This window comes from Hirundo rustica, chromosome 1 (assembly GCF_015227805.2).
Source record: "Hirundo rustica isolate bHirRus1 chromosome 1, bHirRus1.pri.v3, whole genome shotgun sequence".
Lineage (NCBI taxonomy): Eukaryota > Metazoa > Chordata > Aves > Passeriformes > Hirundinidae > Hirundo > Hirundo rustica.
Window position 1 is genome coordinate 92,298,234 of NC_053450.1, and position 19,366 is coordinate 92,317,599.

At 37.9% G+C, this 19,366-nt stretch overlaps 1 protein-coding gene across 5 annotated transcripts in view; it reads right to left on the minus strand.

Annotated features, from left to right (window-relative positions):
• Positions 1–19,366, minus strand: part of KIF13A (kinesin family member 13A) — a 103,503-nt gene that overhangs the window by 27,859 nt on the left and 56,278 nt on the right. For 3 of the 5 annotated variants that reach the window (XM_040084538.2, XM_040084528.2, XM_040084519.2), the window contains exons 9-17: positions 19,139–19,251; positions 13,981–14,092; positions 13,361–13,573; positions 11,664–11,774; positions 10,359–10,493; positions 9,090–9,220; positions 7,250–7,336; positions 6,972–7,138; positions 1,665–1,875 (exon numbers count right to left, since the gene is read on the minus strand). In XM_040084538.2, the coding sequence (XP_039940472.1) occupies positions 1,665–1,875; positions 6,972–7,138; positions 7,250–7,336; positions 9,090–9,220; positions 10,359–10,493; positions 11,664–11,774; positions 13,361–13,573; positions 13,981–14,092; positions 19,139–19,251 (1,280 nt within the window). Of the gene's footprint in view, positions 1–1,664; positions 1,876–5,757; positions 5,881–6,971; positions 7,139–7,249; positions 7,337–9,089; positions 9,221–10,358; positions 10,494–11,663; positions 11,775–13,360; positions 13,574–13,980; positions 14,093–19,138; positions 19,252–19,366 lie in introns of all 5 variants that reach the window. The other 2 variants (XM_040084510.2, XM_040084500.2) reach the window with 1 other exon arrangement.

Genomic DNA, 19,366 nt, shown 5'->3' on the forward strand with positions numbered 1-19,366 from the left:
AAACAATTACTGAGAAGTGAAAGCTGACAGAACACTTAGCCTTGATATCACTCCAGATTCTATTTTTTTGTGATTACATGGTTATGGTGGTTAATTTTAAGCAAATCAATTATCATTTTCTCTTCTCAGCTCCTCTCCAGGACAGGCAAGTTTTTTGCTACTTCATTTTCCCTTCTGCTGCATCTTTTTAGAGGTACTACCTCCCCTGCCAGTAAGGCCAGTTCTCTTCTCTGCTACTGCAGTGCATTATCAATGATTCCTTGATGGCCTTGCTGTGCTCAAAGCAGTTCTGAATAGAAAGGTCTCCAGCTAACACGTTTCTCACTCTGCACTCCTTGTGCAGCTCTAAAAGAGTGCAAATCCTAACCATGACTCTGTGACATTTTACATTCGGTTCCCAATGATTCTGTTTTTAGCTTTTATGGGGCAAACAATTATTTTAATTAATGTTGAATCATAGAATCATTCTCCCTACACTTGCCATGAAAAACATTCTAGTCATCGCTGGTCAACAGTTAGCTATTTGTTTAGGGGTTTTTTCCCAAGCTAAACTGGGCAGAATTACAAAACAAAATCTTGCACAAAAACTAAACCGAGATCTGTTCTGTTCTATTTCTAACAATTGAAAGCTGCAAGACAATCTTGACTATCTTGATTTAGATCCCTCTTGTAAATGGATTTTGTTTTTTAATGGTGAGGAATAAAGCAAGAATAATTACATTAAAAAGAGCACTCAAACTCATTACATATAGAAAAAAACACTGCATGAATAAGGAAACAGATGAAATAAATTTACAAGAAACCTGTTAGAACATCTAGGCATTCTTCCTGCTGAATTAGCCCCATGACAGAATATTCACTGGTATTCAGAAAACTTAAATCATCTCGGTTGCTGCCCCTTGAACTTCTCTCCATGGAGCTGGCATCCTTCTCTCCTCAATGACACCAAGAGCAAGCTTCTTCCATTGTTAAAATGTAAACACTCTGTTCACATCTTCCTAGACTGCATTTTAACTGTCCCCACAACCTTATGAGGGTCTTTTACCAAGGCTGCATTCAGGTGCCTGCTATTCGTTTGCAAAGAGGCCAATCCACCTCATGGCAAGCCTTAAACTTCCTAAGGAGCTCAACCAGAGCAATTCTCTTTTAAAGCTGGGCTTACACTTAGAAACACACACATACAACATATATGGATCCTCATTCACTGTATTTTTTATAGTTTTTTGATTGCAAAATATTACTGCTCTCATTGTATGCTTGCAAAACAAAATAATCCTTACTAGTCTCCTTAGAATTAGTTGACAAATTTACTGTTCTGCACTGTTCTCTCCTTTCTTACACAAACTAAAACAATAATTGCTAAACCAAACATCTCATAAGCAATTTTCAAGCTAAAAAAAAAATCAAAAACCGAAAAACCCCACAGAAAACCGACCTAAAATACTACTCAAAAAAAAGCTAAATTCTTATGTTTTTTGTGAGCTAAATCTCGCACACGCTAAACATCAGAACTCAGCCCTAAACAAAATGCTAATGCTTTGGTGGAAGCGCAGATCTTCTGCACATCAGCTCCACAAAAAGTGTTACTGATTTTGGATTCAAGCCCCATCTCTCACCCTCTGTAGTTGGTACTAATTTGTTTGGTTTAACTCCAGTGTTCTCACCTCTCCTCTGTCCAGAGGCTCACTTTCTGCTGTGCAGCCTGAGCAGTGTAGGAGAGCCTGTCGCTGCCGTGCTGGTGCTGCCTCTCTGGGGAGAGCTGCTGCCGCAGCAGCTCCAGCTCACGCTCGTACATCACCCGCTGCTCCTCCAGAGCGCTCCGCTTCTCCTCCAAGTACTGCTTCTCCAAGATCTGGACCACATTTTGTACCGGGTCTAAAAAGAAGGGAAGGGGAAAAAAAAGAGAGAAAACCCCCCAGAAAACATGAGACAATGCCATTTCAGCATTACAGGACACCCATTATTTAGTTGGTAACGGCAATCAACATACCCCAGAGTCTGCAAACACAGACAAAACAAAAGCCAAGTTATTAAATATTGCATTAAATAGACAAGTCCAAACTAAAATTTAAAAAAAAAATCAAATGGCATGCAAAGGGCTAGAATGCTGGTTAAGACCTTTGTCTATTGCACATTTTAGTGCTGTGTAGTTATAATATATTCCAGAATCCCAGTAGGAAAAAAAAAAATGGATGGAAAGGGAAACAAATTAATAAGCAAACAAAGCAAAACACAAGGGAAGATGATGTTAACCAGAGGGGGAAATGACTTAAGGAAGTAAAAGGCAGTGTACTTTCTCTATTTCGGCCGAGAATGAAACATGTTGGAGAGCTGCAGATGAAAACCCAGACAAACAAATGGTCTGACTGGTCACACATCACTAATGTGCTGCACAGCACTGAGGTGGATTGGGGGGGGCCTTCGGCATTTAGCATTACAAATCACATTTCATGTCGGTATCAAGACAGAACAAATATCCGTTTGGATATTCTATCCTGCCAAGACTGCTTGTGTCAATCAGCCAGGGATACATCTGGAGTGCATTCAAATTACTGACACACTACTCTGTCTGTTCCCGGGGTTAGGTCCAATGCCAGCCTGTGCCTCTGAAGAGCCATTTAATGGAGTAAGCTCTCTGTACCATCAGTATATACACCTGGCTCGTGCACACATCTCTGAAAGCCCAAATACAGCAAAAAAAGTGGATTGCAAGGGGACCAGCCTAGACAACTGAGTGACAGGACACCACCCAACAGACTGCTGCTTCTGTACACCAGAAGGGGAAGGGAGAGAAGTTCCAAAGCTGGAGTGGTGGACCGTCACGGGAAGGAATACTGCACCTCTAAGACATGCCAGGATTTTCAAATGCAAAAAACTTCAGCTTTAAAATAACTGATGGTGATACCTCTTCCATTTCAATATTAAAAAAAAACAAACAACAACAAAAAAGAAAAGTAAAAAGAGTTGCTGCAACTTTTAAGAATGCCAGCCTGTTGCAAAAGAGGGAGAAAAATAAACCTAGATTTAATTACACTGTCCCATTTTGGAACTAGAGGTGTGCCACTCAAAAAAAACCCCCACAAAACCAAAAAACACATCTGTGTGATTTAGTTATAAACCATCTTCCCTTTGCTTTTTGCAAACACTTCTGCAAGTTGCTTCTGCGGTCCTGGCCTTAGTTATGGAAGAAATCACTGGTTTCACACAAAGGCATCATAAATACCACCATAACGGTAATTATAAAGCACAAAGATAAAAAATCAGTCACTATAAATAGCAACCAAATAGCAAACTAGTGATGCATAAAAGTGCCTTAAAATAACTAGAAATATTACCTTTTAGTACATGACATTCTAAGAAAGAAGTTAGCTATTATTAGCTTTTAAACCGACAGTGCAATAAAAACCCCTGACTGAACCAAGTTCTAAAATTCTGGACTACAAACCAAGTTATTAATGTTCATCTACACCATCATTATCCTCCTAACTCCTCCAGATAATACCAGAACTACCTTAAAATACATGGGCTTTGCTGCATAATTCCCCAAACCAATTTTAGTTACTTATAAAAATGTCTGAGAAAATCAGGTATTACGCAGATGAGAGAGAAGAGACATGGAAGAAATTAAAATCCCTCCATTGTGTTTGCAAACACAGGAAATTAATCTAAGGCTGACTCATTATGATGATACTTTCCTAAACTGCTCAAAGAACAGCTATGAGTTCAAGAAGCAGATTTCTTTAACGAAAGTGATCTATTCAGCCAACTAGATTTACAGGATCACAACAACCATAGGATCAAATTACACCATAATAAATATTTGGAACAAGATGCAAGAACTTAGTATAAAACTTTCCAATTGTAACATAATCCTGTACTGATTGGGGAGAAAAAAAAAAAAAAAAGGTGGGTTGTGCTTGTCTTGTAATGCAAAAGGTGAATTCAGTTTTAAATTTAGCTTTTGAAAGAGTTTAAAACCCTAAGTCTGTCACAGGGAAAATGAAAAATATTGTGTTAGTTATAAACTGTCTAGGTAGAATTAGAAGAAATAGTCAATTTTTTTTTACAATTCAGGAGAACAACAACAGTGTTTAAATTAAATTAAAACACCATGCTCTACAATTTTGGATTCCTTATGCAAAATCAAATAAATCAAGGAAGGTTCTACCCAGTGCCTGCCAAATACACAGCAAATTCCATACGGCATTAAAAGTTCCAAGTCCCAGTCCTTTACATATTTATGTGACAAGAGTGCAATGACCTTGAAAAAAAAAATTCATATGCAGTTAATCCCCTGCAAAATCATAAACTACTAACACTTGAACATAAAGATGGATTTTCTTCATAGGATGAGCAGCATTTAGTACCTTGCTACAATGTCACTTAATTCACATCTGGAATCTGTTAATCCAGTCACACTGATGCTGAATAAATTCCCTAAGATTGCAAGTATATTCGTCTAAGCAAGCTAGAAAAGGGTTATGACACAGGCTGCTTTGCTACGTTTTATGAAAATCCTCTCCCTGAGCTCTAACAGTCTTGTTGGCTAAAATGAGAAGCTGCCTAACCTAATCACATTGTTTAGTTAACCACTGCACAGTATACAAGAATAAAGTAAACTTCTTCGATGCATTCTGTGCTTGACCAGCATCACAAATTTGCAGTTCAAAGCTGATCTGACAGAATCCCACAAAGAAAGTTAACATGCTGAAGGAAGGAAAGTTTTCTTTACAGCCATTTTCAATGCTACACATTTTCCTCAGAGGTTTTTTGGAGCCAGATGGAGTCTGTGACACTGTTGTGCTGGTTACATGCCATAAAAACAAATGTGTTTGCACCCTGGAGAAGCCAGGATATTTATTTAAAGAGGATTATAATTCTCAAACAAATCCAGGGGGAGGGGGGAATCCAAAACAAAGGCAAACCAAACCTTCTTGCTTTGGGCCGTATCTATACAAGACTATAAAATACTTATCTAATCAAAATTTTAAAATACCTCTTCATTCCCTTCTTAGGACTTCTTCAGAGGATATGTATAATAGAATCAACAGTCTTCAGTCATTTAGTTATTTCTTCTTCTTTACCTATATTTATTTTTCATTTTAAGGAAGAATAAATAAATGGTACTGTAACAAAGCTGCATTACTTCTTACACAACAAACTGGAAGCCTGTCAGAAAGAAGGTACTTTAGCTATACCATTAAGCAAGTGCTGCTAGGTTCTGTTTATCTAATTTCAAATCAAAAGACCAGGCTATGATCCTCACAGTCAATGCTGTTTTGTCAGCATTTTATTATCACTAACTTCTCCAATTTAGTTAAGCAACACCTGCGTGGGAGTGAGCAGAAGCAGCAGAAATTGGGATATGACCCTTCGGAAACAGTGTGACGTGTGTGACTGCAAACATTTGCTCTGCAGTAGGGAAGAAAGAGCTTTAAGGGACAGTAAGGTCTGAACTGTTCTTCACCAGGATGCAGAAAGCAACCAACCAAAACAAATACTGGCCTGGATCACAATCAGAAAAGCTTACTGAACTAAAATGTAAAGACACTTGGAATGTTGTGAAGAATCGTTTCAATCACCTGCGTAACAGCACATGAAAACCAAAAAATGTGACCCCCTGTTCAAAGAACACTGACTCATTATAGACTCATACACTTCAGTAAAATCTCCAGTTAGTAACAAGCAGATCAAGCATCAATTGCTCCTTTCAGACTTTTCCAGCAGCCTCATGCACAAGCCAATTGAGTTCAAAACCTTTGTCCCAGTTTTGACACAGATATGGGATGGTTTGAGGCCTTAAAACGGGCAACAGAATCTTCACAAGGGATGACAACACTGAAGACCACCAGGATGGCAGATTCATCTGAAATTCATCTCCTGGTATGAGTGAACCATAATGAGAATATTTCTGTTATCAAACAGCAATTTCATATCAATTTAAGTAACCTGACACTCACACAAGAAATCTCATTAAAAACTAAACTGTAAAAATCCTGCAAAGTATTGCTGCATTGAACACGTGAAACCATCATGCTGTACTCAATGGCAAAACAGACAAAGCCAAAGAATAAGAGATGAAATAAAAAGTAAATGCTGCATTTCAACAGGCAAACCACAGCAAACAATGGAAATACTGTGAAGGTATGAAGAAAGGAGAACAGAAAGCAATGAAACACCATCTGCTGTGTCTTCTTGGTCAAGGACCAAACCCCAAGGTATTTGCCTCTCTGATTCTGTGTATTAAAACACCTGTACAAAGCATTCAATTTGTAGTTTACCAAGTTTTTCAGCATTTCTTTTTACTTTATTGTGTCACATGAGCTATGATCTGCCTTCAGGAAATGATGAAAAAGTCATATTGTTTTATATACAACATACCATTATTTTATCCATATTATATCTTACTGTGTTATTACAAAAAAAGCATCACAATTTGTTTTAATAAAGATGAAAATGAAATATTGAGAGTGATCAAGTGTTGAAAAAGAAGGTGGCATTTGCCTATTGGTTTGTCATAATTTCAATGCTTTTTTTTTTTAATAAGGTTAAAATGGTGTCAGTAACTTTTGATAAAAAAGCAGGATGAAACTAACTGAGCCATATATGGTGCACCCCTTTTTTCTACAGTAACTTGCAAAACAACAACTTAGTAAACTTGGATGATAACAGGCACATGGTTATAACTCAGCTGCACTATAAAAGAAAGCAAAGGTAAAGATAAAATCATGTTAGGGCATAAACCAACTACTAATTTGTGTGTATATTTATACCTACATGCATGTATTTTTTTTACATATATATATATATATTTGCACACACTTAACATTGTTTCTGTAAAATATCTCATCCTGAAAATCTTCCAAAGACCCCCTGGAATAAGTGTATTGCTTGTTTTACCCAGAAATTGAGTTCCAGGCTGAATTTGTCAGACAATCCAAAAGAACATTTTTATCAGGCAGTTGACTTACCATTACTATTCAGTGTCTTCATAATAACTTCCATTTGTGCAAACTCGTAGTTGTAGTCCGGTTCTGAGGAAGCTTCACTAGCTGCATCCAGATCATGCTCTCCTAAGGAAGTTTCTTTCTCAAGGTCTTTCAGCCAGTCTCGACGTTTTCTCTTTGGTAAGTTGATTCTGAGGAAAAATGGAAATTCAGTTAATTAAAAAAAAAAAAAATCTGGAACAATGAAAGGAAAATAAATAGGCTGAATGTAAAGTGGGTGGAATATAAACATCAACTATTACCTAAAAAAGTGGTTGTTTCCCCATAATATTCTATCTCCATGCCATAACTGTGTGGCAGAACATACCAGTGCACCATTTACACAGGATCTGAAAGAAAAAAATACAACTCTAGTGAAATCCTGAAAATAAAAGATGGAAGAGCTGCTGTTTCTCCTATCTACTGCAGTCATTTGTATCATATGGTAACAAAACAACTAGGTTCTCATGAAAAGATCAATGGGAAACTTACTGGTCTGATTTCTGTTGTTGGAATTAGCACCTTTCCCCTCTGCCTTTGGCTGGTATAACTCTTCAGTAAACATACAGACAGGGTTGATTTATTTGCAAAGTTTTCTTTAAATGCCGGTTTCTCAAACTGGGTCACTGCCTGTTTCTTATAAAGTCCAAACTTAAATGTATGCAAATCCTACTGATAGAGCCCTCCAAGATACAACTTTATCAACACTGAGTTGCAAAACATGCTGTTAACATATTCAGCATTCAAGAATAAGAAAAGATTCTTAGATCCAAGTCTTATTCTTTCAACAAATGCAGTCTCTATTATTAACAAGGGTCTATTTTTGTGAACATCTGGTATGCTGCTGTATTTCTTTGTAGGTTTCTTTCAAGTTTCAATCACAAAATGGGAAAAATTGACCAGCTGAACTTTTGCATGTGTGAGTCACAAAGCAGAGCATTTTATTTGAAAGGGAAAAAAACTTCAGTAAAATGAAAAAGGCCTTTTCAGATACAGCATTCTCATTTCAGCTGTCTCTCTCACGTAAGTCAACACAAACACGCAAATGTTTCATTTTAAATCAGATCTTTATTCAATGTTTTTGAATTAAATTCTGGTAGCTACATTTCTATTGATACTAGTATCTTAAGAGCAGTTACTTGAGCAGTGCAAATCAGCCATGAGTAAAACAAAATGTTTTTTCCACTGACATGTGCCCTTGCTCCTGCCAGTCAACATGACTGATTTCCAGTACAGTAACCCTATCACCACAAGCCTGAATCACATCTGTTTGAAATTTTGTACTGTAGGCTGCAGAAGAAAAATACAAATGCATTTTACTAAAGGAAGAATGAAAGAAATCAGATTTTTTTTGTGTGTCTCTCAAACTTTAGTTTCTCATTCTAATACTAATCTGTACATAATTTAGATACTTAAATTTCAGACAACCAGCATGACTATTGACTAGGACAAAGGTAACTGCTTTATCACATGCTATTGGAGATCAAGTGACAAAAACATTTACAATTCCACCCAAGGAGCCCCAGTGCCCCTGGAATGAAAAATAATTTAATACAGAAATAGAAACAAAAGGTGAAGGGTGACTTTACACTGCATATTAACTAGACACAACAGTAATTAAGGATTTAGAAAGGAATTCAGATCTTTAAAGCACCTCTTCCTCACAAAATATTGAGATTTACAACGGAAACTACTCACGAGGCACCATTTATTCTCTGCCATGAAGACACAGGCTACTACCCCATCACACAGGCCAGGACAGCCAGCAGCATCTCAGGGATCTCATCACTACCCAAGATCCAGAGAGGAAAAGGCCCCTCACTCCTACCAAATGCCTTCTTTAGATGGCTTATTCCAAGCCAACCACTGATAGCCAGTTGCCCTGCGGGGTGGGTGGGTGGGTGTTCACATGTGCAGGGAAATCTTAGTTTTAATCGCTGAATTTCCCTCTAAATATCTGTTTAAGTCAACTGTATTGAAAATGCTCATTGATCAGAAGATAAGATACTTCTGTCTGAGTAAAATAAAAATGCATGAAAATCATGTTCTGTCAAAGAAAAGCAAATTTCCCTTTCAATAGAAAGTGCTGCTGATCTTCCTTACCTTGCATTCTCTTTTGGTGTGAGTGTAACTTCTCCATCTAAAGCAATATCAATCTCACAGTGTTCTGGTTGGATTCCTATACCAAAGAGCTGTATATCCTGAGAGGTATCTGCACCAACTCTTGTGTGATCCTATAAAACAAGTTGTTACTAAGAGACAAGCAAACTACCACTGTTGACAAAACTAAGAAAATATTATCTGAAGTGCTGAGACCGCAAAGTTTGTGTGTCTGTCAAGCAGAAATGGTGCCACAGCAGATCTGAAAACTGCAACAGTCAAACACAAACTGCCCTGAACTTCATCTTCATACAGTTTTAGCTAAAGCAAAATAAAGCAATTGACACACAAATTCCGATTTAAAAGTATTCTCATACTACGCCTGCATACATAAATTAAACACAAAAACCAGAGGAAAACCAGCCATGTCATACAAACATAATTAAGAGAACAGCAAGGACAGTAAAACAAGGTGCAGAGTTCTCTGCTTTTCAAAAAACAGCTACAGAGCAACTCAGCTAAACATACTACTCCCTACAAAATCCCAAGTCATATTTTAAGTTCTGCTGAAATAGTTTATTTTGTTAGTGTTTGAGAGGTTGTGTTTTATTTGCTACTGTTTAAACACAGAAGCCTTTCTTCAGTTACCAAAGCAGAAGAGTAGCTATAAAAATAGGCAGAACAGTCTTTCATATATGACTGACAAGCAGCTCATATTTCCCTACAAACCTGCTAGGTTTGAATTTGACACTTCTTCACTCTGGCATGGGAAATGCCAAACAGAATGGTGTGAAAGCTGACAACACTGGGAAAATACATTTCTGTAAATTTTTAACAGTGCTTTTCTTAACCCACTCTCTCATAAGCTCCCCTGTCATTTAAGACTATGTTATTCTTACTGATTACTACTGAACATCATCTCTTTATGATTAACTCTTCACATATTTAAAGCAATCCCCAGCTCCCTAACAAAAAGACGCATCTAACGTGAAGCTCCTACTTGAAGTTCAGGTCAGAAGACAACTGGCCAGGCACCTCCTGCCTGGAAAAGCTAAAACTGATCTCAAAACTGGCCCTGCTGGCAGTCAGGAGATCAATTAGGAAAACAGCGAAGCTGAACTGCAAAGGGAGAACAAAAGCCTAAACAGTAGGAGGAGGCCTGTCTTATTTTGCTGCAGCAAAGAAATTTCTATCCCCTCTGAGTAAATTAGAGCTAGAAATTCAAAGCAAGTGTCCTTCCATTCTGTGTGAATATCCTGTTCACATCCTTACCTTTAAATAGTAAACCAAAAGCTCATTGAGGGCAGGGTCTGCATTCAGGTTCACCAGATAACACTTGTCATCCCCAACCTTGATGCCTGAAGACTCGAGGGAGATTCCCATGCTCTCCAGCTGTTTTTGCCTCTCCTGCAAGCATAAAAATAGGTTAATCTCTCTGCAATACATAGGGACAAGCACAGAGCAACTACAGCTGAAGATGCACATGCTGAGTATGCATCTGTATATCACCACCAGACACTGGTCAGGCACCATAAGGTCAGTAGAATTTATTTTTACGTACCAGCCATAAAAAAAAAAAAATGTAATCCTCAAACACCTGCCTCCCTAAAGTAGATCTTGCTAGAGCAGTCCTATTAAATTCATTAGACTTACCTACACAGCTCTACTGAGTTTATTAAACATACTTGTAACACAATGTGGCTTTGAATCTTTATGTTAGTAAAACATGAAACTCAGTTCCAACTACTTCAAAGATAATCATAGTCAGAGGATTTAGAAAATAGCATGCCACAGTTTATGCTTATTCTTTTGCAGTTTTATTACTAATTCAGCGAAAGCACTTATTTGATCATGAGCACATATATATATATATATATATATATTTTTTTTTTTTTTTTACTAAAGTTTGGGTGTTGAGATTTTTTGTTTGGCTGACTAGGTTTGGGTTTTCCCCTTGCCCCTTTTTTTCTGTTGTTAATTTATTTAAACAGTGGTTGCACCAAAATATGCTTCTGGAACATCAGGACTAGAAAGGGAAACCAACATCACTTATTCTTCAAGATATGGATGGAGGAAATGATGCAAAAATACACTAGAATCCAGAAGGGATTTTTTTTATGTACAAAAATAATAATAAACAAACAAATAGTGACTACATGTACACATTTTCCTTTTCTAGTTAGAGATCACTAAAAACAACAAGGACCACCCACGACTCTGATCCTTTTGTAATTCTTCACTTCCTTTGTCACATCAAGGGAAGCATGTCCACGGTCCCACTGTGGCCTTATAAGCAAATGAGCTGCCCAAACATATTTTTGATATTTTATTTTAAAATTAAATACTGACTTTTATCAATGCTATCATGACACTGCTAGATTTATAAAATCTAGACTTTAAAAAATCACTAACAAACAAACAAACCCACACCAAAACCAGGAACAAGGGGAAAACACAAAAATTCAGAGACATTTCAAATAGGTAGCGGGAAAACAGCATAGTCCAGGAAAGCTCATGAAGTTCAGCTGACTAGTACTATATGAGTATCTGGCTTTCCCCTAAAAATTTCCAAAGTACCTGTGCAATTTCTTCTGTTTTCCTTAGCTTTTCTTCCCAGGTGACTGTCAGCTCTTTTATTAGTTTTTCTGATTCTTCCAATTTTTCCTTCAGTTCTGGTGCCTTCATGGCCTAAAAGGTAGAAATTAGCAAAAACCCTCAGGTGCTCTTACCACTTCGACATCTGCTTGCACAAGGAAACTGCACACAGCAACGTAATATCAAATGCAACAAGTATATTTCTGCTATGTCCCCAGGTTTTTCAAGGTAGGAGTTGAAGAAATAGGAAGCTTGTAAAGGAGGAGGACAGAAACAACCTTTGTTGGATCCAGATCTGAAATAGCTGAAGATTGACATAGCTCCAGAGCTAATGGAAAGAAAAAAAAAATCTCTGGGCCTGGCCACACAAACTCCACTGTCTGTATAAAAACACGTGAGTATTTAAAAACTTCAATTCCGAGCTGTCTGAAGTTCAAGTGAAAGTTCTTCCCAGTGTAGTTTCAAACACAAACTCCTCTAGACATTTAGCCTTCCATTCTATCTTGGATTTGTACATGTTCTTAGAGTTGCATTAAAGCTTTCAGACTGACCCTGTTGATTACCTTCAAAGGAAGGCATGTTCTGGAGCTAACACAGGCTTCTCATTTCACAACAGGAAACAAAAGCATAGGGCATGAATTTGTCCAGTGCCAAGTAACAACTGAACAGGCTGGCCTATAACCCTATTTAACTGTTTTTAACAGAAGGTAGAAGAAAAAACACTTAACAAAATAATTAGTAAGACTTTGGACACCTTCCTACTGATTGTGTTCAGCTGCAGCCTGCCAACATGATTAACAACATGCTACAATAATATCTTCCGAAATAAAATAAGGGCTTAGAACAGGTTTTTATTTATGAAAAAAGTGAATCGTTCCTTTTCCTTAAAGAAGATTTTCCCATTTCAGTCTATAAGGAAGTGTTCACATGAATAACACTATTAAATGATGATGAAATTTAAACACCACACAAATTTACCCTCAATCACAGTTCTGTTCCTTTTCCATCAGTATTTTATGTCTTCCCTGAAAATATTAAAAATATTTTCCAATCTGTTAAGTACCTAATTTGTCCAGATATCCTGGATACCAAATAAACTATCCTACCTGGATACTTTATTCTTCAAGTAGAAGTATAAATCACACAGTGTCAGCTCTTAAGGCAGTGAAGCAAATTGTTGATGGTTTTCAGCGCTGCATTTTTGACAATTTTTAATAGATTTTCACAAATGTCAGAGAGAAATTCTCCCTAAATTTTGTTGTCTAGTAACAGATTTCTGACTTTTCACACTTTTCCACCTAACATTACATGTAGTCCACCAATGCAAAAATAAAATAAAAAAATTCCGGTAATAAGTGAGTCTACACAACGAAGACGTAATCTAGTCCTTATCTGTGCTGCATCAGTTATTGCTCGGCCTTAAGTTCATCAAGAATTGAAAAGAGTCACCATCAGTACAATGTTGTCCTCCTTTAAAAGTTATTAAAGATAAGCATGTATTATGTTGGATTCAGGGAAAAAAGTTAATTATTTCTTTTAAAAAGGAAAGAAAGAAAGAAAAAAGAATGGCTGAAAGACTGTTCCTTTCCACATTTTGTAAGAAGGCTACTCTTCCACACAGAATGTGCGTCTCTCTCCCTTGAGAAACTCATTTTGCATTGTACTGTATATAAGGTTACCTCAGCTTGTGAGAGCTGTTCTTTCAGTTTTTCAACTTCTTCACGTAATTCTCTGATGACCCTAGCATTTGGATCTTCATTCACCACAGCATGATTAACTATCCTTTTGGCTCTGTCTGCATATCTCAGAGTTGAGAGTGTTTCTTCATAGTTGTCTGCTGCTGGACTAATTGTGGCTATCATGGCAGTTTGGCTGTTTCCTCCCAAGTTGTCCTGTAGTGAAGCCGCAGAAAGTTGTAAGCGTTAAAAATTGTTCTGAGACTACACAGCGTCTTCACAAAGAGACTTAAAATACTTAATAAAGGCACTGAAAGTACTATTTAGGCACTGAAATGTACTCTGGATATAAACTAATCTGTGTGTTCCATAAACATTTCTAGTCACCTCTGCCACCTTTGATTCCATTACAACTGAAAATAGACAAGTAGGATTTTACTCTGAATCAACACAAGATACACTTAGCTGTCCATATTACTTGGAATAACATAGTTATGAGAGTTCTTTCACTCATTTCTTTAAAAAAAGATGAGAAGTCTATGTACACAGAAGCATACTACAATGATCCTACAAATCAGTAAGCTGACATCTTGTGAACATGGTGAACAGAAAATATAAATTACCTTGAGAAGCCAAGTGAGTACAGAGTCTCTGTAAGGCACAAACTTGTTTTTCCCTTTCCCTGCTGCTTGGTCAGCAAGTGATGATATAACCAAGCCCAGTGTTGAAAGTGATCTATAAATACAAAACAGCAGAACAGCTTTAACACATATTCCAAATGCAGATTCAATAAAACACAGAAAAAAGGAATTGCTCTGCAGAACTTCACATCCAATTTTTAAAATATCATAGAATAATTAAAGTTGGAAATGACCATCAGAGATTAGCCAGCCCATTGCCGTGCTCCAAATAAGGCAGTGTATTTCTTTAAAGTCATATATTCAGAGGAAAAAATTGTTATCAACAGTGTTTCATTAGAGGTAGTACTGAGATCGTATTTCAGAAAAGACTGAGACTACATTGAAATACTTAAGAATAGTTTGAAAAGTGTAAAATAGACTGCCTCAGCATATGAGAAATCACTGCCCTTGATTAGACATCCACCTTTTCTCAGAGGATAAAAATCTTTCTGATTTGGACACAGTCTCATGACAGAGTTACAAGTCAGTGTTGGCAGCACAGCAAGAACCCCTGTCTCTGAGAACAATGTTTAACACTGACTCAAATGCCAACTAAAACTGAACAATTCTCCAGCCCTAAGGAGGCATCCTCAGAGCAAATCCAGCTATGGCCCGGGAATACTCATGTGCCTGGTGAGACAGTGACAAGCCAGCCATCACAAAGCTATAGAAGGCTGCTATCAGAAGAGGCAGATTAGGAGCTCCCTTGACAAATGGGTTGGGTTATGATTGAGGCAGAGCCTCAGCAGCTTCTTCTGGGGGTCACAGACCAAATGATCCCCCAGTTAACAAAGGCGCTGCACAAGAGTGAAAGAGAAAAGCCCCTAAATTGCTTAGCAGCCAGCTGAATCTCAAACCACACTCTAGAATCGTGAAGAAAATCGCCAACTCATGCATTTTGGTACACGTACAACTTCCACCGACAGGGGTGATGGCGTCAGCAATCCACGCAAAGCATAGGTGCGCTATCTTATGCAATTCTTATACAACCCTGTGTAAGTTTTAAGTGACATCAGGGCTCTTGAGGTGAGTGTGTTTAAGATAATGAGCTTGTTGAGGAGCCTGAGAACATTAAACAGATGCCTAAAGGGTTTTAAAGGAGACATCACTGAAGCCCAAGAGAATTCTGGGTCTGGCACACTCCTGCTCAAATATCCAGCTACTCTCTTTAAGTACTAAGGGAAAAGCTTCAGCAGCATTGCAATTAGATAGTCAAACAAATCTTTAATTGTACTGTTGCACTCCACCTTCTTGTGTTTTCTTTTCAAAGAAGTAATACTGCTTTGGTTTATAGGCAGCATTTGCACAGCATTTATAACAGAGCCTCAGTGCCGCTTGAAACCGCCTCTGGTTCAGAAATAGCCCTTAGAAAATGACAAAAATGTTGCAGAAGAGTACTTCAGGGAAGAAGGGTAAGTTAACAAGAATCATTACATATGTCACAAAAGGTTTCACATATTGCATATAAATATAGCATAGACCTGGGAGGAAAATAAAAAGAAATTTAAGGAAAGGCTAGGTAATCTGAACTCCCAAGAGAACACTCCATTTTGTAAATTTGCTTGTAGGATAACTTTCTGATTCACCTCTGAAAAATTCATAGCAAAAATGAAAGTTAAGTTTAGTTTTGTGGCCTGAAGAAAAGCCTAATAACCTCTGAATGTTTGTGAGAGGAAGATAAAAAAAAGGAGCACTAGTTCTTGCCTCCAGCCTCTGATCTCCAGAGAGAGGGATAACAGCAAGCTAAACATGCAGGAGTGAACAGCAGGATGCTCCATGGTGCTCTATAGCAGCCTTCCCCAGCACAACTGAAAAGCACCACCACATTCCCAATGGAGTCCAAGGAGCATAAAATGAAAATCTACCCTAGACTACTTTCCTCTGATTCCTCTTTCTCTCTTTAAATGAGGGGAAATGTGAGAACCAAAGCCAAACCCCAAGGGAGTGGAAAGAAACGGACAGTCAGAAGGGAAGCAGGAAGAACAGGGATTCAAAAAGACCTGTGATTGAAAACCATGTCCCAGCTGGGCTGCAACACCAATTTGAGTTATGGCCCCTGCATTTTAATGGACAGGAAATTATAAGGTACACAGTTTATTAACATGGGATTAAAAATGTGATAATATTACTGCTCCTTAAAAATATAGATCTCATTTTAAGAGTAACTGTCAATATCTGCAATAAAAGCCAAATTGGAATAATTGCTGTCGTTTGCTTGAGATTTCATAACAGAAAGCTGTTTAAAGACTTTAAGGGAAGCAGCAAAAGGAATGGCTGCCCAACAAAATGACTACAGGACTCATCAGCTGCTTTGCTTCGTGCTGAATGATGCATCAGAGATCTGTCATTACTCTGATCCTATCTCACGGTACTTACATAATGAATCAACCAGATGGCCTAAGCCCACAGCACACAGCAGACTGAGTCAGTCCAGAAGAAACAGAGTGGACTTGCTACAAGTTTACAGAGAAGTGCCATTTGTGCACACTGTCTGTTCTCCTTGCCCCTGTTCCTCAGGCGTGACCAGGCTGTCCTTGCTAGTGGGCACACTCCCACCATGGGCCAGCAGCATTCGAAAGGAAGTGGCACTTCCTCATCACAGGGACACAACTCCATCCCTAAGTGACACCTATTCAAGCTATTTCTGTACAATTTAGAACCAAATTCTTCAATGAGCTGAACCCACTTTTCTATTAGTTAACACCCTCCCTCAAATCAGCTTGGAGCCAGACCTGTCCCAACCCATTCCTTGCCTCTGCCTACATCTTCTTTTTGCATTCTAAAGTTAAAATGACAACAGCTATGATTTTACTAATCATAGGTAAAATTGCAGACTGCTCACAGAAAGGTTTTGGTTTGGTTTTTTTTTTGTAGCCACCAATTGACAGATTGCTTATTCTGCTTCCTCTTACTACTGTGCTCTAGAAGTTCTTTGACCACACCACGAAGATCTGTTAAGCACCTCCTTTTCTACACTGAGTATGGGAACTGGCACATCCTGGGGAGGAACAAGCACACCCAGCTTTTCTATGAGGTATGGCAAATAAATCAAAATCTCCCAAGAATCTCCTTTACCAAGGCAACTCTGCATTAGCTCTGAGTTTAAAAAAAAAAAAAAAAAAAAAAAAAAAAAAGTCCTCTTTATTACAACTTGAGGAAGAAGTTGACTCAAGATGACACAACTCTCAGTTGCTTCAGTAAGTGCAAGAGCAGCCCCTCTCTGCAACATGCTGTCCCCATGACAGGAAAGAATGTTTTCAACAGGAAAAGTTGCGGGACCAAGGCAGCATCTAGCCACAGCTCTAGCCAGTTTTCATCAGAAATAAGCGGTGCAGACACTAAATAAACAGGCACATTATTTCCACATCCTTCTTCAAGGCAATAAAACATAAAACAAGCAGCTAGTTTACTTGCCAGCAGCTCCATTTTTTTTATCTCATTAAACATAACAAATGCCACCGATATGTGTTACTGGGTTTTTTTATAAAAGAAATATAATAAGGAAAGGAGCTGACATAGTAAGGTGTATGGTTTAAATATACTCTACCCCTCCAGAAAAAATATATTAACTTTCCCTAATGAGTAAGTTGCATGGCACTCTAAAGAAGACTGCACAAAATGTTCTCTGAAGAACTAGTCTGACTAAACATGTACATCTATTTTGAGGCTTAAAAAAAACCAGACTTCATTAAAGCTCCAACAGCAAAATTCTATCTGAAGACACCAAGCACAGCACTAAGAATTCTCTTTGGCCTATCAGTTCCAAAAGAGATTTCAAACAGAGAAAGTTAGATAAATGAACTAAGTATTACAGATTTGTATCATGTAAGAATTTAATTGAATGGAAAATGTAGAGCTGTCGAGTTTTGTTTTTAAAACACTTTTTACAGAAATGCTTGGTGTTTTTATCTGAAGTTCTGTATTGTCAAAGAGGTTCAGTATAGGCAAAACAACCCTCTCCTACTGCATTGATACCATACAAGTTTAACACTGAATAAAAATTCTAAAAGAAAAAAAAACAAAAACAAAACAAAACAAAAAACAACCCACTGAAGTCTTCCTGCATCTAAAGTTATATTTGCAATTTGTTAATAGCTGCTGGGAGAGGTGGCATTTGAATTCTTTCCCAAAAATTAGAAAGAAACACTTATTTCCACCTTTGTTTATGCAAAGTACAAATACAGTTTCTAGAAAAACCAATCTGAATTTAACTAGGAACCTGTGGGGTAAGGTTACAGTATCTGCCATTAGGCAAAGACAGCCACATCGTTTTGTTTCATAAGAACTCTGCCAATGTGGCTACCAATACGATGCATTAAACATAAAGTAGATTAGAAACTAAGCTAAAAGAGCAAACATGTTCAAATAAACAAGAGGAAAATTTGAATAATTGTAAGTATTTGTGCTGTTCATACATACATTCCGCTGTCATTGTTAACCTAAAATGCCAAAACATTTGTAACATTTTCAAATACATTGAAAAGCAGTAGCTTTTAATGTAACAGTTACACTCTTTCTTTCCCAGAAAATTAGTATATTTAGGACAGCAGTAATAGTGTGCTACATTCTTGCTTTTGTATAACACAGTAATTGTAGCTAAAAACTTTGTGCTTTGAAACTTGTCATTGCTTGAGCACAAATGCCCAAGGCAAGGCTAAACCAACACAGCTTCATTCTGATCCAATTTTCTCAAACTGTGCATTATACCCTTCCATATTTTAATTCATGTTGGAACAAAGCCATTCAACTCTGCAACTTTGCGTTCTTCCTTGAGCAGATGATGAGACAAACACATGAGCCTGGGGACAGGGTGTATAAATGAATCACAAAAGGTATATGCTTAATTAAAGAGCACTGCCGTCACTTTTTCCAGATAAAATTCATATAACCCTCATCTGAGTCAAGTATGAATCAGGATCCCTCTGCCAATGTCAGGAAACACATGCTGCTCAGCACAGAGCAGCTGAAAGAGCCATATTGAGCTGCTTCTGATGAAGCTCATTTGAGCTGACTTGTGGCAAGCACACCAAGAGGAGGCCAGGCAACCAACAGTAATTCCTTCAAGATTAGGGTTTGCAGCCTGCACAAGCCGATGTCTTACTTGTTTATGTTGCTGCCTTCCTTCAGGCGCTCTCCTGCAGCTCCCGTTTTGGACACTCTCTCGCTCCCAGCCAAATCCACCAGGCTGACCTTGCTGACCTTCTCTCCAGAATTCTGCACAGACAGGACATGGGAGAACAACAGCTAAGAAACACTGGCATGAAGCACCAACACGCCTGACGCTGGCCCCAGGAAACACTGTTCTTCATAATAATGTGTGTTAAAGTAT